We start from the raw sequence: 27,979 nt of genomic DNA on the forward strand, positions 1-27,979 counted from the left end.
CAGCGTGGCGCGCAGGACCTGGCCGAGTGCGGGAGCGGAGCCGGGCGCAGGGACAACGCTGTGCGCCTGAGGTCTCCCAGCAGCTCGCCATGGCTAGCCCGCAGCAGCAGCCCCCCTACCTGCACCTGGCCGAGCTGACGGCATCCCAGTTCCTGGAAATCTGGAAGCACTTTGACGCAGACGGTCAGTAGATCTCTCAACTTCTGGGCCCGTTGGCCCCCAGGGAACCTGCGGTGGAAGGGAAGGGGACAGCGCTGATGCGGGCAGGTGTACGTTCGTCCCGGGGGCGCGGTGGTGGTGGTGTTTGGGCCCCAAAGCCTGCTGAGGTCGGGGTCTGGAGTTTGGGAGATGCCCAGGCTGCTCAGGTGACAACTGTCAGCAACTTTTCTTCTCCGACATAGACGGCGGAGAGCCCGCCGGCTTTTGCAGCCTCATTCTGGGCAAGTTGGAGCTTTCCCAGAGAGGAGGCCCGGGCGGGCAAGGCTCCCCGGGAATCCCCCTGCCGTCTTATCATCCCTGCCTTCTCTTCGAGGTAATGGCTTGCCTTCAGCTGCTGCAGCCACAGGTCTCAAGCCCACTCTCTTCTTTCTTGGGGTTCTCCTCTTGTTTAATGCCAGCTTAGCACCACCACCACCACCCCCCACTGTCCTGGAGGTTAGGACAAGCCTGGGCCTCCCCCAGATGAATTGGCTGGGAGTAGGAGTCGGGAGTGAGCCGGGGGCCCTGACCACCCCTTGGGCTTCCTCTGCCGGTTTCCCATCCTCCCTGGGCAAATGGGTCCAAACACAGCAGCAGTGGGTGTGGTGAGGGCAGGGTTGGGGGACCAGCCTGACATCTTCCCTCATGGTGATAGTCCTGGCTGCTTTAGGTGACATCTGTGGATGGAGGGAAGCACAATCTTAAATGCCTACTGAGACACTGACTCCCCCCAAAATTGAGGACCGGATAGAATGACCTTAGGAGGTGTCTCCCTGGGCTGGCATTCTGTGAGTCTATGATGGTCTGATTCCGGCATAAAGGGAGACCCCCACCCCTTTAGGAGCCTCTGATCTTACTAGAGATGTTTTCTCCACCCCTCCAAAAAAAACTAAGTGATCTGATTCCCTTCTCAGGGCCTGGCCAGGATGGGCATCCCAAATGTTCAGGCATCTGAGACTCCTGGCAGGGTGGTGGCGTCCGGGTTTTAGCCTGGGACTGACAGCGAGGGGGGGTGGGAACCAGAGGGAGGATCAGGGGCGGCTCACTTAGTTCCTCCCTCCTCCTTTCCTCATCTCTGCAGGGCATGCAAGTGGCTAAACAGAGGCCCTCTGCCCAGGGTGCTTGGAGAGGCAAGGGTTAATGTCTAGTAAAGTTCACGAGTCAAGTTTTGTTCCCTGGGAGCCACCTGAGAAAGCTGGGTTGAGAGCCAGGCAGAGGACCGGGCAGAGGACCGGGCAGGTAATCTCCGGGTTGGGATGGTGATCTGCCTGTGAATTACTGAAGGAGGCGGGTAGGCTGTTAAATCTGTAAAATGGGGCTAAGGAGGGTTTGTACTTCCGATCCCCAGCTTGGACCGTAAGACTGCCTGGGGGAAAAGGGATGTAAGGTGCAGCCTCTTAGTATTCCAGATGACACGCACATTCCCCGAGGATGCTTCTGCCAGTTTATCTGCACCAGAGACTTGCAGGATTCAAGGAAAGTTACCAAGTGGCCAAGGTTATGCCACCAGCCTGCTGCCAGATGAGTCAGCTATAACAGACAGAGGACTCCATGGTTCCTATTTTCCCCCGTCCTCGTGGGGACAACCAATAGCACACTCAATAATCATGCAAATCCTTACATCTGTCTGAGACCTCATAGTGTTCCAAACACAGTCACACCTCCTAGAGTCCCTGTGAGGCTGCTGGGCAGGCGAGGTGCTCCTGGTGCAGGTGAGGACGGGGGTTATGAGGGGCGGGTTCTCACAGGCTGTACAGCAAGGGAGTCATGGGGCTCCTTCCCGGCCAGGGTTTATTCCCTGGGAACATGCATTTGGGTTGCAAGAGGGATTCTTCTGTGATGCTGGAAACCACCTTCCCACTTGCCCACTGAAAAGCCTCTATCACCCCCTGCCTCCGAGGCAATGAGCTGTTTCTTTAATCTCAGAAAGGGGTCCTGGTGCGGGCTGGAGCAAAGCTAAGCTAGCACTAGACGCAAGAGTCCGACAAACACCCCCAAAGCCACTGTGCCTCTGGTTCCTTCCTGCTCCCATGGCAAAGGGGAGCTCAATGCTTGCTTCTTGATTCCTGCCCACCAGACACCCCATTGCCCTCTCCGGCCACTGCCTCAGGGAGGTCCCGAGGAGGAGCCCCAGACCTAACACAGAGAAGACAAAGGGGCTTACAGGGCCAGAGATGGCACAGAGGTGATTTAGGAAAAGGAGGATACAGCCAAGTTTGGAGTTCCACGGAAGGATCCAGAAAGAGGCTGTGGACGGCCTTGCTCCATACCTTCCCTACCTAACCCCTTGAGCACACCCAAAGACTTCTGGGGAGCCCACCCCCTCCCCTGAGGCACTCCCTGCCCTATCTGGGCCTCCCCCTTACTAAGTCTGGCTTCTGTGTTCACTTTGGACTTGCTCCCTGATACGGAGTCCCCCTGCCTCTTACAAACTCAAAGAGCTCTGGGAGGACTCCTGTTTGCAACCCACCAGGACCCTGGAGCCCAGTCAGGCACAGCCCCCCAGGGGAGGGAGCCACTGCCCCACTCTTCCCGGACCCTCTAGGAAACAGATGAGGCAAACTTAGGAGAAGCTGGATGCCAAAGAGAGGGGAGCTGGGGCAGGGGGCTCTGACCCTAACTCAGCCCGTTACTAACCAGGAGGAAGGTCAACCTGGTGACGCTGCCCTAAGAGATTCTTTTCAAAATCTGCATCAGTCTCGTGGAGAAAGAAAGGAGTAGGCGTTTGGAGAGAGAAAAACTGGGACTCAGAGAGGCAAAGTTCTTTTCACAAGACCACACGGCAAAGTGGGAGGGTGGGGGCCACCCAGGGATCCTGTCTCCTCGGGCCTGGTTCCGTCCCTGGGCTCTTCCTCCAAGGTCAGCTGCAGCCATGCATTTGGGAGAATTCAGATGTCATCTCCCCAAGGCAGAAGTAGGGAAGACCGCAGCCAAGCCCACGCTCTGACCCCACATGCCGCCTCCATGCTCGGAGTGACCCTCACACGGCCCCCCATGTCTGAGCCCATCCCATGCTGCCTGGTCACCTCTTCGGAATGTCCTCACCCTGCATGATCCAAGCAGCCGTGCGAGGCCCAGCCCGGAGCCCACCTGGTCTGTCTGCGTGGTTCCGATCAGATGGGCCGCCAGGCTCCAGTTTCACGGATGACCAGTAGGAATCTCCATGGAAAGCCAAGGGGTGGCTCAACAGGGAAAAATACCATAGCCTTTAGAAGCCACTGAAATCACAGGGACAGGATGGCTTCTCTCCCAGAGGCCAGCAGACACCTGGATCCAAACAGGCACTGCAACTCACCCCCGGAATCTCTCTAACATAGCTCTACCGTGACGTGTACAAAAAGTTAGACAAGCAAGGGCTTCTATTACCGAGTTCTTGGGAATGCTGAAAATTCGAAAGGAAATGCCCTTCACCAGGGAGGAGAAAAATGAATTGTACCCATCTCTACAGGGGAATATTATGCAACCAAGCATAGGGAGGGGGAGCTTTTCCACTGACACGGGAAAACATCCAAGATGGACTACTAAGGTTTTGTTTTGTTTTGTTTTTAATGGTAGCAGGACACTATTACCATATGAACCCATTTTCATTATTCACTAAGCTCAAATGCTGGAAGAGATTCGAGAAAATGCCACACATTACGGGGCATGGAAAATGGTGGTTCTCTCTACAGAGCGGGTGAGGGAAAAATTAGAAGGCATTTGCTTTAACTAAGTTAATTTCCAGAGTGTGTGCAGATTTTCTAAGAGTTTATGTTTCTGGGGTGAATCCGCAAAACAGTAGAAATGTAAGAAGATCTGTATCTCCAGGTGTGGGAATCTGCCCAGATACTTCAGGGTCTCTGCCTGCCTCCAGGTGGCCCTGGTGTTGAGGGGATGGGGGAGGATTTCAAAGCCTCTCACAGGGAGTGAGCCTTGTTTGCTACCCATGGGGGCCTCAAGGCCTTTGAAAATGAGTGAGAGGAAGGCCCTGACCTGTCTTCCCTCCTCTGTCCTCCCACACCCGAAGGTAATAACAGAAGATCCAGGCACCAGGATCACCTGGAGGCGTGAGCACCCAGGCAGGCCTGGTGGAGCCTCACAGCTTAGCCCGTGTGCCTGCAGGGAGAGGCGAGGAGGGAGAAGCCCCAGGGCCTCTCCAAGCTGGGGAGAGGTCGGGGCAGCTTGCACTGGGATACTCAGTGAAGCCTTTTGGAACAGTAAAAAAAGACTTGCCCAAACAGGGTTACAGAATGCTTGGAATATATTAAGTATTTCGGCAAACACTCTAACATGTACAAGGCAGTATCACTGTGCCAGTCCTAGGGTGATTCCAGGACTCCTACAAATGATCGCTTCTTGGCTCAAGAGAGTCCGGGGGGTCTGGTGCAGGGAGCTGAGGTGGGAGCTGTCTTTTTTAACCCTGTCTGCCAATCTCTGTGGGGTCTGTGGGTCTCATCAGGGACAGCAAGGTACGGGCTTGAGGGTCGTGATGGCAGGACGCGGGGTTCTTTGGGGGCAGCCTCCTGGTCCACCCGGGGTAAGCCTTAGGAATCAGCCTCCACTCCACTTTCACCCCTAAACCCCCAAATGCTTTGCTAACGGGGCCCTTTGCTGTGGTGTCTGCAGCGTGCTGGGTCGCCCCGCGCTGGTGGCCTCTGGGGACACCCCGGGCCCCGAAGCCTGCCCTTGGGAGTGATTACACCAGCCAGGGAGGCGCTGTGTCTGTGAGGAGCTGAGGCTCCCCGGGGAGGCAGCCCTGGGACGAGTTTTCACAAACAAGGTAGCTTGAGCCCGCCTCACCCAGGGCAGCTGCCAGCCCAGGGAGCCTGCGCCCCTGCCCGCTCAGCCAGCTTATTCCCCTCCGGACTTCAGTGGCTGTCCTGGCTGAAGCCCTGAGGGAGGTTTCCAGGGCTGAGAAGACCCTTCGGGGAAATCTCTTCCAACACCTGGGGAGCCCAAATTACTAGAGCGGCCATGAGGCTCTTGGAAAACAGGGCCTCTCCTGGCAGCTCTCCCGGCCTGTGGCAGGCCGTGCCCTCCTTGGCCCAGCCGGACCCATCTGGGGCCTCTGGCCTCGCTTGGCTCTCCCCCGCTCCTCCTTGGCTCTCTGCTGTCCAATCTGCTCCAGCCTTCTGGACTCCCCCAAGCCTGGGAACGAGCCCAGCCTTCGGCGGCCAGATGTCCCCACGTTCAGAGGACCCAGAGCAGCTCCAGAACCAGTGTTCGAGAAGCAGCTCGGCCCAGAAACACAGACTGAAAGTCATGTCTGAAAGCTCTGTGTTTTTTCAGCCCTTTTCTTGCCCCGGGGCGTGGGCTGTGACTGTCCCGAGGGTGCTCAGGCTTGGGTGGGCAGAGGGCTATTTGCCTTTCCAAAAATCTGAACTCTGGATAGACAGCCAGTGGCTGGGTCTCAGGAACACTTCCTTAACGAGGACGTCTGGGATTTGGCAATCCGTCTCCTGGATTTCTCTAACCTGTGCATCACGGGGAGACACGGACTGGTGAGCGCCCCTGCGGCCAGGCCCCTCGTTCTCAAACTTGAAGCGTAGGAGCCTTGTGAAAACACAGATTTCGGGATCTCTCTCCCAGCACTTCTGCCTCAGGAGTTCTTGGGGAAGGCCTGGGATTCTGCACTTGTAACAAGCTCCCAGGTAATTCTGATGCTGCTGTTCCACAGACCCCACTAGAAACAGCAAGCCCTTGCCCTCCAGACCTGCTGGATTAGACTCTGCACTTTAATAAGATCCCCAGGTAATTCTTACACACCTTAACACTTGAGACTCACCATAAACCGGTCCTTAATTCTGACTGGGCGTTAGAATCACCGACAGAGCTTTTGAAAACAGGCTCCCGAGAAGTCCCCACCCCCATCAATTAAATCTGAACCTCCAGGGGCGGGACCCAGGCAATGGTGTTTTAAAAGCCTCCCAGGTGACTCTAATTTTTATTTTATTTTATTTTTTTAACCCACTGAACCACCCAGGCACCCCCTATTTTTTTTTTTTTTTTTTTTTTTGACAGAGAGAGAGATCACAAGTAGGCAGAGAGGCAGGCAGAGAGAGGAGGAAGCAGGCTCCCTGCTGAGCAGAGAGCCCAATGTGGGGCTCGATCCCAGGACCCTGAGACCATGACCTGAGCCGAAGGCAGAGGCTTTAACCCACTGAGCCACCCAGGTGTCCCCCAAGGTGACTCTATTAGACAGCTTGGCTGAAAACCAGTACTCTCTGAGCTGAAGAGTTGACAGCCATGGACTGGTTCAGAGGACTGAGGTTAGAAGTGATGCTTTCCATTCATGTGAGATTTTACATTTTCTGGAACGCTTTCACAATAATACCTTGTGTGACTCTCACAGCAGAAAGGGCATAAACAATTATACCCATTTTAGGGATCAAGAAATGGAGGCACAGTGAGATTGATTCGCTCGATGTCACATGGGCAGTCATGGAGCTGGTGGCAGAATTATACCTCTTACTCTCTTCCTTGTTCAACTCTTAGAAAATCTGTACACGTGACTCTCAGTGAGAAACAAGGAGGCCTCCTTCCAACAGGGGGCAAAGCATCCTTTAGTCAAGGCTTTCGAGGTGTCTGTGATCAGCTTAATAGTAAAGAAGTGGTGTGTCACTTTATTTTGTTTTTTAAGATTGTTTGTTTGTTTATCTGGGGGGTGGTGCATGCGGGCTCGAGGGATAGGGGAGGAGCAGAGAGAGAGGGATAAGGAGACTCCACACTGAGCGGGAAGAAGTAGCGGGACAAGGGGCTCCATCCTGAGATCCCGACCTGAGCCAAAACCAGACACTCAACTGAGCCACCCAGGCGCCCCCAAGAAATGTTGTCTCAGTTTTGACTGGGGGAAACTGAGGCACAGTGGTAGCCAGAGTACAGTAAGGAAAGATGCAGGGTCTCTGACTCCCACCCAGCCCCCTCTTCCTAATATTCTCAGGATGCAGTTTGATAGGAAGCGAAGGAGTGGTGGTTGCCATGGTAACCGCATTCTTATCAATACCCGTCCACAGGAGATTTGCTGGGTGGCCAGTCACCCCACGCCCTGATACTGGGGTCAGAGAAAAAGCAATCCATTCATCTGGTGCTGAAGTCTGTTCTGGAAGGATGTAGGTCAACCCGGCCTACCCCTCCACACAGATGAGACCGGGGGGGGGGGGGGGGGGGTAGCAGCTGCCTCCTGGGGGAGGGATGAGATTTGCCCTGAGAGAGACCAAGTAGCAAAGGCCTTTCCCTCCAATGGTGGAGGATGCCCCCTTCTGGGCCCCACAGCCCCTGCCTCCCTATCCAGTCTCTGCCCCTCTCCTTCTGCGTTCAGCTTGTAGATCCTGACAATTCTTATTTGGCTGCTTTGCCCCCGCTGGACCATGAACCGCTCTGGGGAGTAAGCCCACATCGAAGACTTGTCTGTAGCACCCCCCCCAGCCCCCCACCCCCCGCCGCAGAGCACCAGGCACAAAGATGAACTATTGTTACTTCCAACAGTATAGGTTTGTTGAATTGAGCCGCCTTTTGTCTCTTCGTTGGGGGCACGGAGAGGAAGAGGTGGTGGGATTTCTAGTAGGGTGTGAGGGGCTTGCCAGCCTCTAGGACCCTCCTGCTGCTCAGGCTGGGCAAGGTGGGCTGGGGAGGGGACCACTTTCTACCGTTGCTGGGTCCTGGCTCCTCCCCCGGCCTCCACGGTTAGTCTTCCCTTTCTCCTCCTCTTCCTGGTAGCTGGGGGTTCTCGAGCTTTCCCTGCCCACCCTGTCAAGTAGCCCTGGGAGCCCCTCCCCCCATTCTACTACGTCATCTTTCCTTTTCCTTGCTGTTTGTCTGCCCAGCCCCACCCCCACCCAGTTAGAACATAAGACCCATCCTGGCAGACCCCGTCTAGCTCACTTTTATACCCCTGGGGCCTAGCATACAGCAGGCACAAAGTGAATGCTCAAGAAATGTTGAATGAATGAATGAATGAATGAATGAATGAAACCTAGATCAGCAATTAGGATACTCCAATTCTGGTCCCGCCTTGCGGTGTGTCTCTGAACAGATTGCTTACAGTCTCTGTGCCTCAAGTTTCTTTGTCACAAGAGGAGGATTCTACTCTGCCCTGTTAGGATCCTGTGTGTCTGGAAGGATTATGACAACTTGGAAAATGGGACCTCGGTCTTGTGCAGTGTCATATCCCTCCCCCATGGCAACCTACACAGGGCTTCACACATAGTGAGGCTTCAGATTATCTCCGGAAGCAAAGAGAGAAGCGAATGTGCTTTGAAAAATTTAAAGCATTGTATCCGTGAGCCATTCCTGATGTTTACAAGTGTCCATGTCTCCCGCTGGGCAAGGCACAGGCTGATTGTCGGGTTCTGGAGGTTATATTAAACCACCTTAAAACCTTTCTAGAACAGGAATAAACACAAGGACATTTATTCTTAGTAAGTTTCAGAGAAACTGCAAGGAAAAGGTGGGTCCCACGGTCTGTACTCTTCGAGATTTCTTCTTCTCGTTCAGATTGCTCAATGGGAGGTGGCTCAGTGCTGGCCTCACCTGCTTTGGCCTCCTGTACCCAACTCTTCCTGGCTGAAAGCAAGCAGCCCAAGGGCAAGATGTCCCCTGGCCTAGGAAGAAACACCTGCCGTGGTGGTGATGACCACTGGCATTTTGGAGGCTCACTGTGGGCCAGCACTTTCCCTGTGTTTTTACCCCCGTGGAGTCTTCACTGCCAATGGTAGGAGGCGGGCACCGTCATTATCCCTATTTTATAAGTGAGGAAACAGGTCCGGAGAGGTGACATCCCAGAGCGAAACGGTGAGTAATAGAGGCAGGACAAGAAGTGGGTGTGGGTGCCTCTGCAAGAAGTGTGGGTAACCCGCCCGCACCCCCCTTCTACAGCAGGTGCCGGAGCTGGCGGGGAAGTGGCATAGCAGGGCCAGCTCTGAGGGTGGGGAGAGATGCTGGTCAGAGCTGAAACCCATCCTTCTGGATCATTGCAGGGACTAGTGAGGCAGAGAAAAAGCACTTGTTCCTTCAACTCCGAGGCATCATCAACTAGACTGCCTTTTGCCTAGAAAGCCCTGGCCCTTCCGCTCACGCCCCCTCTCCCACTGGCCTCACAGGCCATTAGGCGCATGCTCATGAAATTCCAACCGTCGCAAGAACGATGACCACTCTATGCCAGGGGGGAAAAGGGAGCTCCAGTCCCCTTCCCCCACCCCCTAAATACAATCACATATTTTCCCTGCTGAGAAAAATATATCATTTATCTCACGGGATCCTCTCCATGCCATGTTTATTGTGGCATCTTCTCCACTAGGGGGCGCGTCTGTGGCTATTTATTGGGAATCTAAATTTTCAGGGGATGCCGGGGGCAGAGGGTGGGGAGAACCCCCACCCCCACCGCAACCCCATCCTACCCCCAAGGGCCAGGATAAATACTCCTTTTTTATTGTCTCTGTTTCACTTGTAATTCCATTTGCCCTTGACAAAAGCTACCAGTTGGCTATTCTCTATAGGAACCTTAATCAATTGTTTTAGATCAGATTTGAAACTTGACTTTAGGCCCGTGGTTTCCAAACTTGCTGCTCATAGAAATCATCTGGGGAGCTTAAAACAAAAGCAAAAACAAAACAAAACAAAACAAAAAACAAAAACAAAAACAAACCGTGATGCTTAGTTCACACCCCCAAACCAATGGCAACAACAGCATGTCTGGTGGAAGCCAGACACCCATCTGATTTTTTTTTAAAGATCCCAGGTGAGAGGTGCCTGGGTGGCGCAGTGGGTTAAAGCCTCTGCCTTCAGCTCAGGTCATGATCCCAGGGTCCCGGGATCGAGCTCCACATCGGGCTCTCTGCTCAGTGGAGAGCCTGCTTCCTCCTTTCTCTCTGCCTGCTTGTGATCTGTCAAATAAATTTTTAAAAATCTTTAAAAAAAAAAAAAAAAAAAGATCCCAGGAGATTCCAGTTTGGGGGAGTGTGGGAGAGCACTCCCTTCGGCCTGTCTGATTTCCAGCCCAAAAATGCCTGCTCTCAATCACAGCAGGGACTAGTGACCTTGGCCATGGGCTCAGTTTACCCAGTCTATAGGCCATTTTGGTTTAAGACTTGAGAACCTAAAGGGCTTCTCACCACTAACTGTGATCTTCAAAGTCAGGCACTGACCTTGGGGCCCAGTCCTGATCATTGCAGGACTGATTCATTCCATCTTCTGCACAAGTTCTGGTCATTGAACTGGAACCACAGTCACGTTCACGGTGCACTCATAATGGGGGGGCTTGGTACATACAAAATCCCATTTAAGTGTCAGAACTCATTTTGCAGCTGATACGGGTTAATGACTTCGCCAAAGTCCTACAGGCAGTGAGCGAGCAGAACAGGGTTTTCCCAGGTGCTCACAGACCAGAGGGCCTCCTCTCTTCATGGCTGTGCAGCGGGTTGCCTCCCCTCCTCATAATCCCGGTGACGGATGCTCTCGGGGGCCCCCAGCCCGAAGGAGGGACGCCCTGCCTTTCTCTTCCCACTCTTCCCTTCTGTGTTAGTTTCCCAGAGCTGTTGTAACAGAGTCCCACAGGCCAGGCGGTTTAAACCAACAGAGGTTTTTTTCTCTTCCTGTTCTGGGGCTGGAAGTCCATACCTAAGGCATCGACAGAATTGCTTCCTTCTGGAGGCTCTTGGGGACAATCCTTCCGTGTCTCTCTTCCAGCTTCTAGTGGTTGCTGGCAATCCATGGCGTTCCTTAGCTTGGAGAGAACATCACTCCAATCTTGTCTCAGTCTTTATATCATCTTCTTCCCTGTGTGTCTCTGTGTCTCCACGAGGCCTTCTTATAAGGACACAGGTCATTGGATTAGGGCCTACATAATCTACTATGGCTTCATCTTCACTAATTACCCTATTTCCAAGTGAGGTTACATTCTGATGTTCTCCGTGGACATGGATTTGGGGGCACGGGGGACACTCTTCAACTCGGGATACCCTCCCACTCCAGAGACCCAAATTCTGTCTCGGGCCTCATTCACCCCTGCAACCAGGGTCTGCCACCTGCTGACTAGCTGGGATGCTGATGACCTTGTGCCCCCACCACCACCATCATCCCGTTAAATTCTGGATCCTGGGCTCACCCAGCCAGCTGCGGACAGTTCCACCCACTTCTACCAGCTTAGCTCGGATCCTGGTCCCTCCCAGTGTTCTCCCGTCTACTGAATGTATACCCCAAAGGCCCGCGGTTACTGATCTTGCAGCTGTACAGTTGGAAACACCCTGGGGGCAGGACCCACGTCCCTCACGCTGCACAGTCGGAGGCCAACCCAGACACACCTGCTTGTTGACCAAGAAGTTCTCCCTGAAGCCCTGTGACTTCCCCACCCCCTCACCCCACCCCATTAGTCTTACTATTCAGCTCCTAGGTCAACTGCTTTTTTCTTTTTCTTTGCTTTCTTCACAGGAAATGGGTATATTGAAGGTAAAGAGCTAGAAAACTTTTTCCAGGAGCTGGAGAAAGCAAGAAAAGGCTCTGGCATGGTAAGCCCAGTACTTTGTCGAACTGTTTGATTTTTTTCTATCATCCTGATCGTGGCTTCGGTCAGCATTGTCTGTCCCAAATTCTGCGTCTCCTAAGCCAGCCTGACATCTCTGGCCTTGACCTTCCAAGTTTTTCTTTCATTTGTAAGAATTTTTTTTTTTAATTGGAATAATCCCTTAAAAAGAGAACCTTCCTGCAATACCTTTGGGTGTCTGGGATTGAGGGGTGTTTGTGAATGGGTATCAGGGGTTACTAAACCCCCCAAAACTGCAAAGTTTGTGTCTATGTATATGTGTATAAAACCCTTTTATTTTCCTAAGGAATAGTCCAGAGCCTATCTAAGATTCTCAGGGGGGTCATGACTCCATTGGATGCTTCAGGGGTTTCAAGTGTCTTTATTTGAGACCAGAGTTTCTCAGCCTCGGCTCTATGGACAGGGCTGGATAATTCTTGGTCGTGGGGAGGTGGAGGGGGGGCTGTCCTGTGATTGTAGGATATATAGCACCGTCACTGGTTCTCCCCATGAGATGTCAACAACATCCTCTTCCAGTTGTAGCAATCAAAAATGTCTCGAGAAATTACCAAAGGTCCCCTGTGGGAGCCACAGAATAATCCCCACCCGAGAACCACTGTTCTAGACCAACAGAGTCTGGAATCCTCAGCAAGGACCTAGAGGGAAACTTGGTTGCTCCAAACCAGCATCTGAACCAGAGAGTACGGCCTGGCCTCATTCGCGGTGGTGTCAGTCTGCCTTTCTTAGCCTGCCTGAAGCGACTCCAAATCACGTCCCACCCCTTCACAGCAGGGTCACTGTGAGGCCTGTAGTCACAAGCTTACACTATTAAATTCACGAAAGCCGTGGGAGGACTGTCTGAAATACCGAAAAGCTGAGGTAATTGGACCTAGTTTATTGCAATCCCCGCGTCTGGTTCTCAGATATACACAGTCAGACCCATCACCTCCCCCAGCTCCCGCTGGTCCCTTGGGGGTCTCCCCACTCTCTCCTGCTACGTGTCTGTTGGCCGATCCCCTGCCTCTTAGCAAGTCTCCATGGGGCAATCTGGGAGACAAGCAGCAAATCCACCAGTGAGCTCCTGGTCCACAGCCCGGCGGAGCGCCCCAGCGAGAAGGAGGGCCAGCCATGGACTTCGGCGATGGCCTTGATTCATGGGTTTGTTTATCAACTGTTCCCCCATCACGCTCATTACTAGGATAATGAAGCCTGCATCCCAGAAATCCCAGGCATGAAAACTGATTCTGGGATCAGTGCTTCTAGACTGAAATCTTAGTCACTCCCCATCTCAGATGGCTTCAGGGGTGATTCTCAAGTCTGTCAACAACATCTCAACTGACAGCATCCGTGACTGGTGTTCAGAGCAGCTGGGCAGAAGGGATAGTAGCCTTGGAAGCAGGAGCCTCAAGTTCCAATTCTAGCTACACCGGCTGGTGACCTCGGGAGAAGACACGGCCCCCCAGTGTGCACCGGTGTGTAGAACGGACAGACGACTCACCCCACCGGGGCTGCTGTGAAAACTCAATCAGCTCACCCCATCTGGGATCCAAGCCTAGGAGCATCCCGTGCACACTCGAACATATAAGGCAGGAAATACTGATGAATAAATCCTGGCAAATTGAAACCGCTTCCCAGGTAGAAAGAACAGACTCTAATCTGAAGAATGGGTAGAATTCTCCAGGGCCCGATCTGAGGAAGCGCGCAACCCCCCCGGAAGTCATCAGAGAAGGCAAGAGGCGCCATCAGCTGTACAAGCAGACTGCCCATTGGTGAGGGTTAAGGAAGAACGTGTTCATACACGGAACTATTCAGCAGCATCCAAAACAGGCCAAGATTGGAGAATTTCAGAGAGCCTTAGATTTACAGTGGGCAGTGATGGGTCAAAGGAGCTTTTGAAATTCTCTGCCTTTGGAGTAGTCACAATAATCGCACAGATGATTGAAATTACCCCTCAGCTATATGAAGACTTTCTCCTCACCTTCCTCCTGGCTTAAAATCAGAGTGAAAAATACCGTAAATTCCCTTTAGACCTGACAGAAGAAAATGCATGATTTACCTTGCTCTGAGGTAGTGCTGGTTTCCTCCTCGAATAAGTTGGCTTGTATGAGAAGCTGCCTTGGTAAAATGTTGGGGCCTCAGTTCTCACATCTGAGTGATGGGAATAAGTCCTCGCCCTTCCGACAAAGCTGTGGTTTAATCCCGTCTCAAAGGCAGAGGGGCATGTTTGATTGCATAAATTACATGGGATGGGGGTGTATGTCCCCAGGTGACCAAGCCTCAGAGGGGAGATCGCTTGGACTTGGAGCGATCTTGGGAAGGAGATCCTTGGGAAGGAGTGGGGCCCTGACCAGTCAGAGCGTCAGCCCGGCCCGGTTCTGGGGCTGCAGATCTGGGGCATGGAACGCTCCGTGCCACTGCCACACCAAGCAGGTGAGAGATCTGTGGTTCCCGTGGGGCCCAGCAGCACAGTCAGTCCCCCCCTTTGTTTTTCCCCAGATGTCAAAGAGTGACAACTTTGGGGAGAAGATGAAGGAGTTCATGCAGAAGTATGACAAGAACTCCGACGGCAAAATCGAGATGGCAGAGGTGAGTCCTACATCCTGGCTAAGAGCTATAGGGGAGAGGGGTTCCCGTCACCTCCACTCTGCCAAGCACAAGTGTCCTTCTAGGCCTCTAAAAGGGGGGGAGGGTGGTCTGGAAGCCCCCACCCCACCTCCAGCACTTAGGCTGATCAACAAGAACAGGCAGGATTTTTCTGAGCCTCACAAGGAAAGAAGCAACAAACAGTGGCCTAAGACAGGGAGGGAGACCTTACGTGCTCTCACGGTCCCAGCAGCTACTCCGAATGGGTGAGGAGCCCAGCTTGAGAGAGGAAGAACAGGACCGTTGGAGAACAAGAGAGTTCATGCCCCGCCAAAAGGCATCCCAAGGCAATAGTTTTAATTACTTAATTAATTTGTAAACACGTAATTTACATATGTAACACATATCACTTATATATTATATACACACACATACATTTGCATAAATACAGATTGCTAAAACAAATCGAGGCATATTAAAAATTTTAAGAGTGTATTTGAGGAAAAATTGATTCAAATGGGGCAGTGCCAAACCACAAGTGATCAGGAACACTCCCACCAACAGTAGCTAGGGAAAGAATCTTATAGAGAAGAAGTGGGAGCAGAGCAAGGAAGGTATTTGATTGGCTATCGCTTAAGTGGTTGCATTATTTGGGAACCCCTCCTGGGCTGTTGTGACTGGTTTCCATTTGGGTTTGCTCACATAGGCTACTAAGGCAGTAAGGTCACCTCAGTTTAATGGCTTCTTTGTCTAATTAAACAACTTATGTATCCACACACACACACACATACATTCCTACGTATACGGTACGTACGCGTGCGCGTGCCACTGGCCATCAGTTTGTGATGTGTGGTCTAAGGCTCGGGAATAATGACCGCAGCACAGGAATGAGGGCATAGCTCCTCCCAGGGTGGATTGGGTGGGATGCTGCCTTAGTCCGTGCCCCAGAAAAGGAGACTGAGAAAGGACTCAAGTGGGGGGGGGGGGGGGTTATTGAGAGAGAACTCTCGAAAGAAGGGAAGAATGTAGCAGGAAAAGGCAGAGGAAGGAGCTAAGGAAGGACATGGTGTCCGACGGAGTTGGGTCTTGGCCTGATCTCACGGGGAGCTCTGGAATGAGGATTGCACCAGAGGTGGTCTCATCCTGGGGCAAGGGATGGGGTGGTCCTTCGTACTCCCAGTTCAGTCAGTCGTTGGATACAGGCTGCCCCCTCCAGGTCGGGAAAAGTGGAGGGGGGTGCCTGAGGCAGTGGTGGTTTGTGGAGGGCAGCTCTGATGCAGGGAGCAGCTCTGAGCCATTAGTAGGTGTCCTTCACGGCATGAGGGGTGGCCCACCAGCCTAGCTAAGGGGGGTCTGGGAAGGGCACCAAGAGCATAGATGTCTGAGCCGCAAGTCTCAGAGAATCCTGACTCAAAAGGGCTTAAACCGGGGGTCACCAGACTTTTTTCTGGAAAGATCCAGATTATGGTACATGTTTTAGGATTTTTAGACCACATAGTTTCTGCCACAATTCTTCCAACTCTGCCACTGTGGCAGAAAAGCAGCCATAGACAGTATGTAAATGAATGGGCATGGCCATGTTCCAAGACAAGTTCATTTGTAGAAACAGGCATTGGGCCAGATTTGGCTCACGGGCCATTGTTTACCTACTCCTGGCTTAAACCATGAGAGGCTCCTAGTGAGACAAGCGCCACGAGAAGGAATGGCTCTAGATGAAGGAGGCCAGGTCCCCAGCTCTGCTTCTCTGCACTTCTCTGCCCCCCCAAAACACCTTCATCTTCAGGCTGGCCTGCTGCTCCAGCCACCCCATCTGCAAGCACCCACGTCGGGATGCAGAAAGGATCCGTCCCATTTGGCTCCTCCTGGGAGCGAGGAAAGCTTTGCCGGGAGTACTTTTAGCAGACCTCCCCTCACATCCCATTGGCCAGAACTCGGTCACATGCCTACTCATAAGCCAATCCCTGGCAAGGGAATTAGCCCATTTACCTGACTCACACCAATCAGGATTTGCCTGTGACCCAAGGAAGCTGGGAGCAAAATAAGGGGGTGCTGAACAAGGGAATTCTTGCATTTTCTGAAAATCAGATTTGTTGAGGTATAATTTATATACAATAAGCTGCACTGATTGGGAGAGCCAAGTTCTGGGAGCTCAGACGTTGTGCACAGCCATATAATTACCACCACGATCAAGACAGAGCATTGCTATTGCCCTTAAACATCCCAGGCCAATTTGCAACCACGTGGATGGAACTAGAGGGTATTAAGCTTAGCGAAATAAGTCAATCAGAGGAAAACAACTATCATATGATCTCCCTGATATGAGGAAGTGGAGATGCAACTCATATGGGGGGGGGGGGGGGGTAGAAAAAGAATAAATCAAACAAGATGGGATCCGGAGGGAGACAAACCATAAGAGACTCTTACTGTCACAAAACAAACTGAGGGTGACGGGAGGGATAGGGAGAGGGGGGTGGGGTGATGGACACTGGGGAGGGTATATGATATGGTGAGTGCTGTGAAGTATGTAAACCTGGCGATTCACAGACCTATACCTCTGTGGCTAATAATACATTATATGTTTATTTTAAAAATTTTTTTTAATTTAAAAAAAATAATAAATTTTGGTAAAATAGTTAAAAAAAAAAATCCCAGGCCACTACTCATCTCAGATTCATTTGCCTTCTTTAGAATTTTATATCACTGGAATCATCTATTAAGTATTCTTTGGGAGAACGGACACTTGCATTTTTGAAGGGGCTCCACTATCTGTCCCTCTAGCTGGGGGGGTGGGGGTGCACTCCTCAGAACATCCTTCTTCCCTTTTGAGGGGCTATTCTCAGGAAGAAGAGCAAAATGCGGGTCCCACACTGCCTTGCCACTGGCCATTCACCACCCTCTGGCAGAGTGGGCTCCGCTCCCTGGCGGGGCCCTCCAGTAACGTGTCTGTGTCTCTGTGTTGCTCTCTGGCCCCCCGCAGCTGGCACAGATCCTGCCAACGGAAGAGAACTTCCTTTTATGCTTTCGGCAGCACGTGGGCTCCAGCACCGAGTTTATGGAGGTGAGGCCAAGGCACTGCCTTTCTCCCATGTTCAGGGCCAGGTGCACCCCAGTGCCTGGAAGTGGTCCCCCCCAGGGGCGATGCTAAACCCCTTAGAGCTCCATGACTCAGAGTGTGGTCCCTGGACCAGCGCCATCTGCATCACCATCACCTGAGTGCATGTGAGAAACGCAGAGTCCCTGACCCACTGACTCAGAATCTGCCTTTCAGCAAGATCCCCATATGATACGTGCACATCAAAGCGTGCAGAATAGAGTGAGGAGTAAGTGTGGGGAAGTACATGTGGGAAATGCCAGGTACGCGCTTATCTCCCCTTTGGGAACTGGTCCATAGACATTTGCATCTTGCCGTATCTTGGATATCTTGCAGTGGAGAGACCTGTTTCACGTCCATTGGCTTCCAGAGCTCACGCACTGTGTTCTCAATAACACTGGTGTCCTTTGAGGTCAGGGTTCCAAGGAGCATGAATGGGGAGCATAGATTTCTGTGCCATCCCAAAGCTGGAAAAGCCTGGGGGAGGGGCGGAATTTCAGTCTGCAGCATCTTCCAGTTCTGATTCTTTTTTTTTTTTTAAGGTTTTATTTATTTATTTGACAGACAGGGATCACAAGTAGGCAGAGAGGCAGACAGAGAGAGAGGAGGAAGCAGGCTCCTCGGTGAGCAGAGAGCCCTGCTCAGGACTCGATTCCAGGACTCTGGGATCATGACCTGAGCTGAAGGCAGAGGCTCTAAGCCACTGAGCCACCCAGGCGCCCCTTCCAGTTCTGATTCTTGACTGTGGTCTACACATCAGTGCTCCCCCCACCCTTGAAAGAGATCTTTGCAAAAGAAACTCTTTGAAATCCTCAAGTGAAGTAGACCACACAAACTCAATTTTTTTTTTTTTAGTAATATTGAACAGATAGATGCAGCCATGTGAAATCGCTGATATTTGACCGTTTTTTATTTATAAAAATTGGAAACTCCATGATTCAACCAGATACATGACTAATCCTGATACCGGGCAAACTGCTGATTATTTCTTGGTATTTTTCTGGACTCTGCACCCTAGCTGTTTAAGATATGTGTCCCCCAGAGGGAAACTTAACCAATACCCCTCACACACTGCCTGCTAGGAGAATGACTGGCCTTCAACTTGACTCAAGTTGCCATTCCTCGTGTTAAATCCATGCCCAGACACCGGTAATCCCCTCTCCGTGATTTACTGCCTAAAACTAATGGAGAGTTAGCCCAGAAACCCACACGGCATGGAGTTCCCCACATGGGTAGAAAATTGGTTAGAAAGAACCAATTCTCAGGGCAGAAAAGTCATTTTTTAAGTGGCAGCTTGCCTAAGCCTCAGATATGGATTTAATTTTATGGTGCCTTAAAGGATTTTCTCCAGGCTTTTCAAGATGGCCAGATTCCGTAAGCTAGTCATTGACATTCTGGATTCTGTTCTTAGTCCTTCTCTTGCCTGTCTTCCTGGGGAGGGGGTGGAAAGTCTGCATCTCCTTGCCAGAGCGCTGCTTTTGTGAGAGTCCATTTTTCTGTCTGTAGAAAAGGGAGCCTTATGCCTGATGGTTCTCTCCCTGATGGGGAGGGAGGCAGGCAAAAATCGGTATCTCTTCCACCTCTGATCTGGAAAATGGGGATGATGAATAGTTTGCGGGGGTGAGGGGAGCTGGAAAAAAGACCTTTCTCTCTGTGTGTCCCTCTCTCTCAAAGTCATTAGTGGTTTCTCTCTGTGTCGTTGATATGATTCCATATTCTTATCTGTCTCCATCCTTTAATCCACGGTACAGCTGAGACAATCCCCCGACCGAGTTTCCAGGGGACCCCACCGTCCCGCAGCACCACCCCCCTGGGCTTGGCCGCTTGTTCCATTTTCATCAGCTGGAAACAGGAATTGGTCCCTGTGCCTCCTTGAAAGGCTAGCGCGGGCAGAGAGCTCTGTCCCACTGCTAAGCACAACATTGTAATTTCTAATTTTAGTGACGCCTCAGGATTTCTTTGAGATTTCACAAAGCCCAGGTCCCTTGAACTCTTTTCCTTGAATGGGAAGAGAATGACCCACTGATGGACGAGCACAAAGCACTGGCGGGAAGAGAAGTGAACGGGGAGAGCCTGGGGAGGAGGCGGGGGAGGCGGGGCCGGGGGGGGGGGGAGGGAGGTCAGAGCCGCTGAGGATCTCCGCCCCCCCCACCCCCGGCCAAAAAAAAAAAAAAAAAAAAAGAATCAAAGCGATGCTTTGCTCTGAGTGAGGACTGGGGTGCCTTCGGGTTACCCTCCTTTTTTTTTTTTTCCAAGATTTTATTCATTTGTCAGAGAGAGAGAGGGCGGGGGAGGGGCAGAGAGAGAGGGAGAAGTAGGCTTCCTGCTGAGCAAGGAGCCTGATGTGGGGCTTGAGCAGGCGCTGGACTCAGCCACCCAGGCACCCCCAGGTTACCCTCCTTTTAGGCAGCTTTAGCCCCAACTTTTAGGGTCTATCTGCCTATTTTCTCAGTCAAGACTCCGATGAGCTAAACTCTAAGGCACTGGGTACATGCAGGTGGTTGGTGACGTCATATTTATAAACCTGCTCTTACTGGTTCTTTCTCAAGGGCAGGCTTTCTGGGCACAGGAAGGAATATTTGAATGGAACCAAAGCATTTTTCCTCCCCAGAGAAAAGACAATTCCCTGATCAAATACCATCTATCCAGGTTGTCCGTGGTATAAGTCTACATTTTTGCTGGGATTTGCTCATGTCTCATAACTTTTTAAGCAATCAGGTTCCCAAAAAAAATACTACCAAATTCCCTGAGTCACCGCTATCCCATAAGAATTACACAGCCTTGTTTGCTGGTATGGAAGAAAGGTCCCGGGTTATCTGGAAACTCACCCTCTGGACAATAAAAGGGAGGCATGATGGGGCGCCTGGGTGGCTCAGTGGGTTAAGGCCTCTACCTTCAGCTCGGGTCGTGATTTCAGAGTCCTGGGATCGAGCCCCACATCAGGCTCTCTGCTCAGCAGGGAGCCTGCTTCCTCCTCTCTCTCTGCCTGCCTCTCTGCCTACTTGTGATCTCTCTCTCTCTCTCTCTGTTAAATAAACTTAAAAAATAAATAAATAAAAATAAAAGGGAGGCATGACATAGAGAAGGGAGGAGATGCAGGGGATCCAAATTTGGCAAAATAATTAGTACCTGCTGATTCTTAGTAAACTCTGTGTCACCGGTGTGTGGTGTGCACTTTGGAGGTGAGGGAGAAGAGAGAAAAAGTCAAGGGAAGAAACCTTGAAAGAAAATAGAAGAAATATATTCAGGCACCAACTTAGATCAAAGATTTGGGGAAGTGGGGCCCTCTGGATTGATCAGGGAGAGGGGTGGTTTCCTTAAAAAACAGAGAAAGAAATGCTTTTTATCACACAGATGGGGGGCTAGCCTTGGGACAGCCCAAATGAGCTGACAGCACTACCACTTCTGTTCCCCTTCAGCTGTGGATGCCTTGTGCACCATGGTGAAGGCATGGAGGAGGGAGTACAGTGACTGCATCTGACCCTTCCAGAAGATTCTTACCCTTGGCTAAGGCCCCACCCAGACCATCAGAAGCTTCCAGAGCAGTAAAAGAACATGTTGTATACCCACAGCAAAAATTGGATCTACCAGATCCTAGTGCTAGAAGTTGCTTGGTTAGCACCTTAGAAAACCATAACCCTGTCCAAAAAAGAAAAGAAAACCATAACCGTAGTTAAAAATGATACAAAAAAGAGACCCCGGCCAGTTAAGAGTAGGTAGATAATTTCCAAGGGATTTTTTTTTTTTTTTCCCCTTTTCTGTGTGACCTTGGCCAAGACACTTTCCCCATTTCTTCATCTGTGACATGGAAGGGACTGGACTAGACCATCTCCACGTCCCCATCTCCCGGTAATATTCTTGAACATCAAGACCCAACCTGGTCCATTAAAGGGAACTGGAAGGAGGCTTAGAGGTATTGACGGGTCCTTGCAAATAGGTTGTCGTTCCCACTGCAGGCTTGGCGGAAGTATGACACAGACAGAAGTGGCTACATTGAAGCCAACGAGCTCAAGGTAGGATGGGCCTTGGGGAGGGTACGGAACGCACAGAGAATGGACTGAGAGGCCAGAGTGGTGGTAGGTTTAAGGAACCCAGGGAGGGAGGATATGCAGGGAGCCACGGGGCCAGGGAGCTTGACCAGACTCCACTCCTTTGCACATCAGTGCCCGGGACAGACAACTTCAAGACAACTCGGGCAGATCTGTCCCCTACCTGTGGGTCTACCACACCACCATCCCTCTGCGACCAGTGGTGCCCAGGCCGCTGCTTAGCCCTGGGTCCTGGGCTCCCTAAGGTGCCACAGCCAGTCTCTGCAGCCTCTCCTGGGGGCTGAAGTTGCATCCAGGCCTTCAGGATCATCCCACAAGCATTAGGGATTAGGGAATCAGGAGGGATGTAAGCCATACAAATGGGAGACCTCAGAAAACAGTGGTGACTGACTGAAGGAGCAAGTAATGAAGGAGGAACTGACTGCGTCAGGAGCTCTCAAGAGACCTTTTGTGTTCTAGGGATTTCTGTCTGACCTGCTGAAGAAGGCGAACCGGCCATATGATGAACCCAAGCTGCAGGAATACACCCAAACCATAGTGAGTGGGCAGAGGCACGGGACTGGGGTCTGCCCCACGCCAGCGGGATTCTGGGTTTCCAGGGTTCTTTGCTGGCGGAGTCTTCAGGCCCTGGTGAAGTGACTCCCAGTGGCAAAAGGGATGCTGGTCTCTGGCCTCACGCACCCTCTGAGATCCTCACTGAGCTAGAAGGAGATGGGAGCATCTGTTTCCATGACAACCTCCCCAGCTCTGGGAGAGGGTGGGCCTTTGCTGCTGGCCAGCCCAGCTCCTGGGGCCCTCCCCCGAGAAGAGGAGAGAGGAGCAGGGACCCATTTAGACCCTGCTGGTCTCTAGCCTCCAGGTGACCTCAGAGGGGGCAGAGCACACCCACCCCTCCCCCTTCCTCTCTTATGCAAGGAGATGGCGGGTCAGGGTCCCCCCTGAGAGGTCAAAGCGAATCACACAGGCACCTCTGTCTGTCCCCAACAGCTACGGATGTTTGACTTGAACGGGGATGGCAAGCTGGGCCTCTCGGAGATGTCCCGGTAAGTGTCCGAGCCCACCCCAGGGTCACTTCTCCCAGGACCTCTGCCTGCGGTCCTGTGCCACCCTCCCTGGCTCGAAGACCAGTCGGGGGTGGGGAGAGGGCTGTAAGAAGTGACAGGTCGGGTGTCATGAAGCTCAAGACCAAGCTAGAGAGAGTCCCAGCACCTCAGTGCGTCCGCCTCCCTCCATGCAGACCTTGCCACTAATTCCTCCGTGCTCAGAGACAGTTTCCAGAACCACAGGCACGGCTTCCACATCCCCCTCCAACCCGCTGTTCCAGCCTCTGCCCTGTCTCCTAAGCTCTGCTCTAACGCTTCCTTTCCAGACTCTTGCCTGTACAGGAAAACTTCCTGCTTAAATTTCAGGTAAAAGAGCCTCTGCTTTTCTTCGCTTCCTCCTTTCCCTCAACCCCACGCACTTCATGCTGCCACCCTCCTGATGGCACCCCAGCGCACAGGTGCGCACACGCACGTGCAGACACACACGCACACACGCAGCCCTGTGCCTGCTCACGTGTACACACATGCACCCATGCACACATCCATGTACACACGCTCCCACATGCACACATACGCGCTCACTCACACGTGTGCACGCAGGTGCACACGGATATACGCGCCCTCTCGGGCACACACCAGCGGTGCGCTAATTTGCATACACACACTGGCATGCACACAGGCAACGTGCATGCACACACCCTCTCCCAAGCTTCTGCTTCCCTCTTTAATACCCCGGGCCTTACAGGGCATGAAGCTGACCTCAGAGGAATTCAACGCGATCTTCACATTTTACGACAAGGTAAGACGGACAGCAGCGTGGGAGGGAAGAGCAGGGGCCCCGCCAGCAGGGGAGCCCCCAGCCACCGGCTCCGCTTTGTCCTTCGGGGGAAGGAGGGACTCAGTATTGCTCCCTTGTTGCCGGCTCATCATTTCGCATCGGAGCCAACGGTTTGGCTAGGCAGTTGGGAGGGAGAGGACCCCCTTACCGTCGTCACCCCTTCCTTTGCCGCCTCACCTGGGTGACTCCAGTAGTCTCCCTTATAACCAAAGCCTGGAGGGTAAGCTTTAAATAGCCCCCGTGTTCATCCTGACATCTTAGGGAGTTAGCTAAATGCTTCTGGAACCTCCTCTGTATTTCCAATGCAAATGCAAAACACCGGGACACACCTTCGCCCTGGGATGTCCTGTCCCCCTGCCTGGGCTGGGGAAGTCAGCAGTTCGGTGTTATTTTGACCCCGCGGGGTGTGAACGCCTTCTGCTCGGAGCAGAGGGAAGGTCGGACTCCGCAGGCCCCCTGGGAGGAGCTGGGGGAATCGGGGAGGCCAGGGCCAGGGTGGTGCGGCCTGATTCTCCAGCTCTGTGTGCCCCTGCCCCCCACCGCCAGGACGGGAGCGGCTACATCGACGAGAACGAGCTGGACGCCCTGCTGAAGGACCTGTATGAGAAGAACAAGAAGGTGAGCCGCGGAGCCCCGGGGCTGAGGGAGCTGGCCCTGGGGCAGGAGCGAGGCTTCTGAGGGAGGGGGAAAGGCCTGTGGGGTGCGTCCGCTCTCCTCTGATCACCCATAACTAGGCCACGGCAGTGTGGGGGCTGTTGTTTGGTTTCTGGATGGATGCTCCGTCGACGAAAACCCCCTTCACACAAAGCTTCTTCCCCATTTCTGAGCAGCCCTCAGCAGTGCTGAGGACACCCACACTGTAATCACCTCCCCGTCCAGAACGCTCTTCCTCTTGCAAAACCAAACTCCGCGCGCAGCAAACAAGAGCTCCCCAGCCCTCCCTCTCCCAGCCCCCAGACCCTCAGGCCCTGAGACCCCCACCAGGCTACCGTGTCTATAACTTGACCGCTTTCGGCACCTCCTACAAATGGTGGCATCCAGGTCCTGTCTCTGTGACAGGCCTACCTCACTCAGCAGAACGCCTTCCAGGTTCACCCATGTTGTGGCAGTGCCGACATCCTTCCTTTTTAAGGCCGAGTAATATTCCAGGGTTTGTGTCCAGCACTTTCTATCTGCTCAGCCATCCCCAGACACTCGGGGTGGCCCCACCTGTTGGCCCTCTATCATGTTGCGATGATAAGACGCTGGCATCCCGACCGCCATCGGAAAAGATTTTCCCCACAAAGAGAGTTGGGGGAACTTCCAATAATAATAGATGTTCATTGAATTTAAATTTACAAAAAAAAAAGGGGGGGGAGTGATTTGGGAAAGAAGGGGCCAGTAGGAGATGAAGGTGAAGATATTTCTCCCTCTGCCTCCCCACCCCGTGTGTGCATATGCGCTCTTTCCCTCTCAAATGAACAGATAAAATCTTGAAAAAATAAATAAATGCAGAGTCTGGAGGTGGGCAAGAGGCTAAGAGGAGCCACGGAAGCATTTGTTCCCCTCAAAGAAAAGGCAAAAGGCGGGGAACCAAACTATTACTTTGCCTGGTGGTGTCGCTTGAAGGATAGACCCCAGGCGGTGGGCTCACCGGGGCTGGAGGGCCGGTGGCAGCAGGGGGACCGGGAGCCCGTGGCTCTCTTAGCAGCCACCTTCCTTCACCTCCTGGGATGCCTTTCTCTAAGCAAATGATTTTGCTATTTTCTTTAATTAGATGATAAATACTCCATACTTCCTCACGGTGCCTAACCACCTTGCCTGCCAGGCACAAGCTAAATTTACTGCTCAATTTCAGGGGGAAAAAATTCACTGCAGCCTGAATCTGTCTCCCCTGCCACTTGCTTGCTTTCTGACCGCTTCATCTTTGTCCTGAATATCATGATTCATTTCTTTCATCCTACACTTTTTTTTGTTACCTACAAATGCTTTCTGAAAGAGGCAGAAAATAAATTATAAGTAAACACATGCTTCGTAGGAAGAAGGATGTCTTCACTAGGTGTTTGAACTCAGCGGACTCCTTCCTGGCACCAGACTCTAGGAGAAAATTATTTATGCAACCTTATGTGTCCAAGGAATGTTGGCATCCTAGTGGAAAATATCTTCAACTGTAATTGTATTAATGAGGCATCATTATTCTCCATGTGGTCCTGCTCGACTCCTGAGGTTGATCGACCCTGAAGGCAAGCATTAAATCTTGGGAGTGACCTCAATTTTCTGCTCTTCGCCTAACTTTTTTTTTGTTAAGACTAATTTATTTGAGAGACAAAGAGAGCATAATGGGGAGAGGGAGCAGAGGTAGAAGGCCAAGGAGAGGCAGACTCCCTGCTGAGCTAAGACCCCCCCACAACACTGGGCTCCATCCCAGAACCCCAGGATTATGACCTGAGCCGAAGGAAGATGCTTAACCCAGCTGAGCCCAGGTGCTCCTAGGTTCTTTCTTAATTACCGCAAAGTACAAATCCCACAGCCCCACAGGTTCACTCAAGATGTAGAAACAAAAAGAGGTGTTGAGGGTTAGGAAGCAACTCTGAAGGTTGGAGAACAATGATACAGTCATTTACCTGGGAGTCTTCCACCTGCCCGAAGCTCAGGATGTGGCCCCTGGGGATGGAGAGCAGGAACCAGTAGAGAGAACCACAGGACTGGAAACAGCACCTGTGCCGGGAGGGGAGCGGGCCGTGTTCTGTGAACCCACATGGCAGGTGCACATTTCCATTTGGATGGAGCGAGGTCTCGGACATGGTTTCTGAACAGATTCATGTTTGAGGTCCCTGAGGGACAGGCTGGTGTGATCAAACCTCAGTATTTTTTTTTAAAGATCTTTTTTATTTGACAGACAGTGATCACAAGCAGGCAGAGAGGCAGGCAGAGAGAGAGAGGGAGAAGCAGGCTCCCTGCTGAGCAGAGCCCGATCAGGATCCCAGGACCCTGAGATCATGACCTGAGCCGAAGGCAGAGGCTTTAACCCACTGAGCCACCCAGGCAGCCCAAACCTCAGTATTTCTCACCACTCCTGGGGCCGCTGCAGCTCATTAAAACCTTCCTCAGCTTCAAGCAGAACTTCTAGATATAGAAAGTGAGCACAGCCCTCTCACTGAATCAGTGTGGGGGGCGGGGTGGTTCTCCAGCTCCGTGTTGATATATGGGGTCCCTTCCTTGGCTCCTAATTTGAATGGTGGATAGTATAACAAACTAGGTGGTATTTGCAGGGACTTCAGACCTTTAGGGAAGATGCTCCCCAAAGCTAATATTAGGTATTGATGTTCTAATGTTGGCCTCCATTTTACAGGAGACAGTGGCCCTATGTCCATGGCTCACCTGTCCTCGTGGCCTCTGAATGGCCACAGAAGCCAGTGAACAAGAAGTAGGCCGGAGAGCTTTGCTGCTGGGAGGCGGCAGGAGTTAGGACTCCTTGTTTAAATGGGGGAGGTTGAGGAAAAGTATTTTCCGTGATGCCGGGGGACAAGATCAGGGAGCTTCCCTGGTGTTCTCTTCCTCACCTACAAGGACCCACAGCGAGTACCAGAGCCCCAGGGAGACGAGAACTTGATACAAGGCATGCAGAGACAGGGGCTAGCCGACTTGGGAGGGCGCGCTGTGTGTCAGGGGCTGCGCTGCCCATCGTTTGCGTCCATTCCCTCAGCTAACCATCCTAACACCTCAGTGAGGCAGACGCTGGTAATGTACCCATTTTACAGATGAGGCAGCTGAGCTGAGACTCAAAGGTTGACTGCTTTCCCCAAAGCAAGGCAGCCTTGCCTTAACAAAGCAGGGCTTTCGGACTCCAAAGCCCACGTTTGCAGGGATGGGAGAAGAGGAGCCTTCTGGTGGATGTGTCTGTGAATGAGCAGAAAGGACGCTCCACTGGAGCCATCCAGTGAGGGGCTCTTTCTCTCTCCGTGTGTCTCCTAGGAAATGAATATCCAGCAGCTCACCAACTACAGAAAGACTGTCATGTCCTTGGCTGAGGCGGGGAAGCTCTACCGCAAGGACCTGGAGATCGTCCTCTGCAGCGAGCCCCCCATGTAAAGCGGGGTCGGGGGGCTGTTTCTCCGCCTCCCCCAAACCCTGCCCCCGCTGCCCGGCCACTTCTCCCTGGACCCCCGAGATCGTGAGCACCCCTCCTCCGCCCCTGCCGCCTGCACCCACCAGCCTGCAGAGCAGGAGAGAGAGGAGAGGAGAGGAGGGTGGGTTGCTGACGGGCCTCCGGGAGCCCTCTCCAACCTCCCCGGACCTGACCCGACTGGCACGCTGCTCTGCCCACCGAAGTGCACCACCCTAGTGGGCGGTGGGCGGGGACATGGGCGGAGCTTCCCTGCCCCTCTTCGCTGTGATGCATGAGCTCCTCTGCTGTATGATCTAGGCTTCTCTGTCCCACCGAGCAGACTCTTCCCTCCCACTCCCCTCTCCCCCGGTGCCACCGCCCACCCAAACCCCCTAGTTCCACCCACCACCTCGCTAATGGCCTAGCTGTCTTCTCAGAGTCCCTGTTCGTGGGTGCTGGCCCTGTGTCTTCTGGACTCCGCGTGCTCCTTTGCTCTGTGGGTTCCTTGTCTCCTTGTTTACCAAAGAAGAGTTTACAGACAATAAAGTGGAAACGTTCTGCGTGGAAGCTCACCCAGTTCTAGTCAAGGGGTCAAC

The 27,979-nt window shown here is 52.6% G+C and overlaps 1 protein-coding gene across 1 annotated transcript; it reads left to right on the forward strand.

The window, feature by feature from the left end:
- CALB2 (calbindin 2) lies at positions 1-27,955 on the forward strand. Its single transcript, XM_059153108.1, has 11 exons — positions 1-183; positions 11,602-11,678; positions 14,189-14,278; positions 17,253-17,333; positions 21,323-21,379; positions 21,875-21,952; positions 22,403-22,458; positions 22,785-22,824; positions 23,204-23,257; positions 23,843-23,914; positions 27,251-27,955. Exons 1-11 carry the CDS (start codon positions 90-92, stop codon positions 27,365-27,367), a joined length of 816 nt encoding a protein of 271 aa, XP_059009091.1. The 5' UTR covers positions 1-89; the 3' UTR covers positions 27,368-27,955.
- The last annotated feature ends 24 nt before the right edge of the window (positions 27,956-27,979 follow it).

The sequence above is a fragment of the Mustela lutreola genome, chromosome 16, assembly GCF_030435805.1.
Source record: "Mustela lutreola isolate mMusLut2 chromosome 16, mMusLut2.pri, whole genome shotgun sequence".
NCBI classification, from domain to species: Eukaryota; Metazoa; Chordata; class Mammalia; order Carnivora; family Mustelidae; genus Mustela; species Mustela lutreola.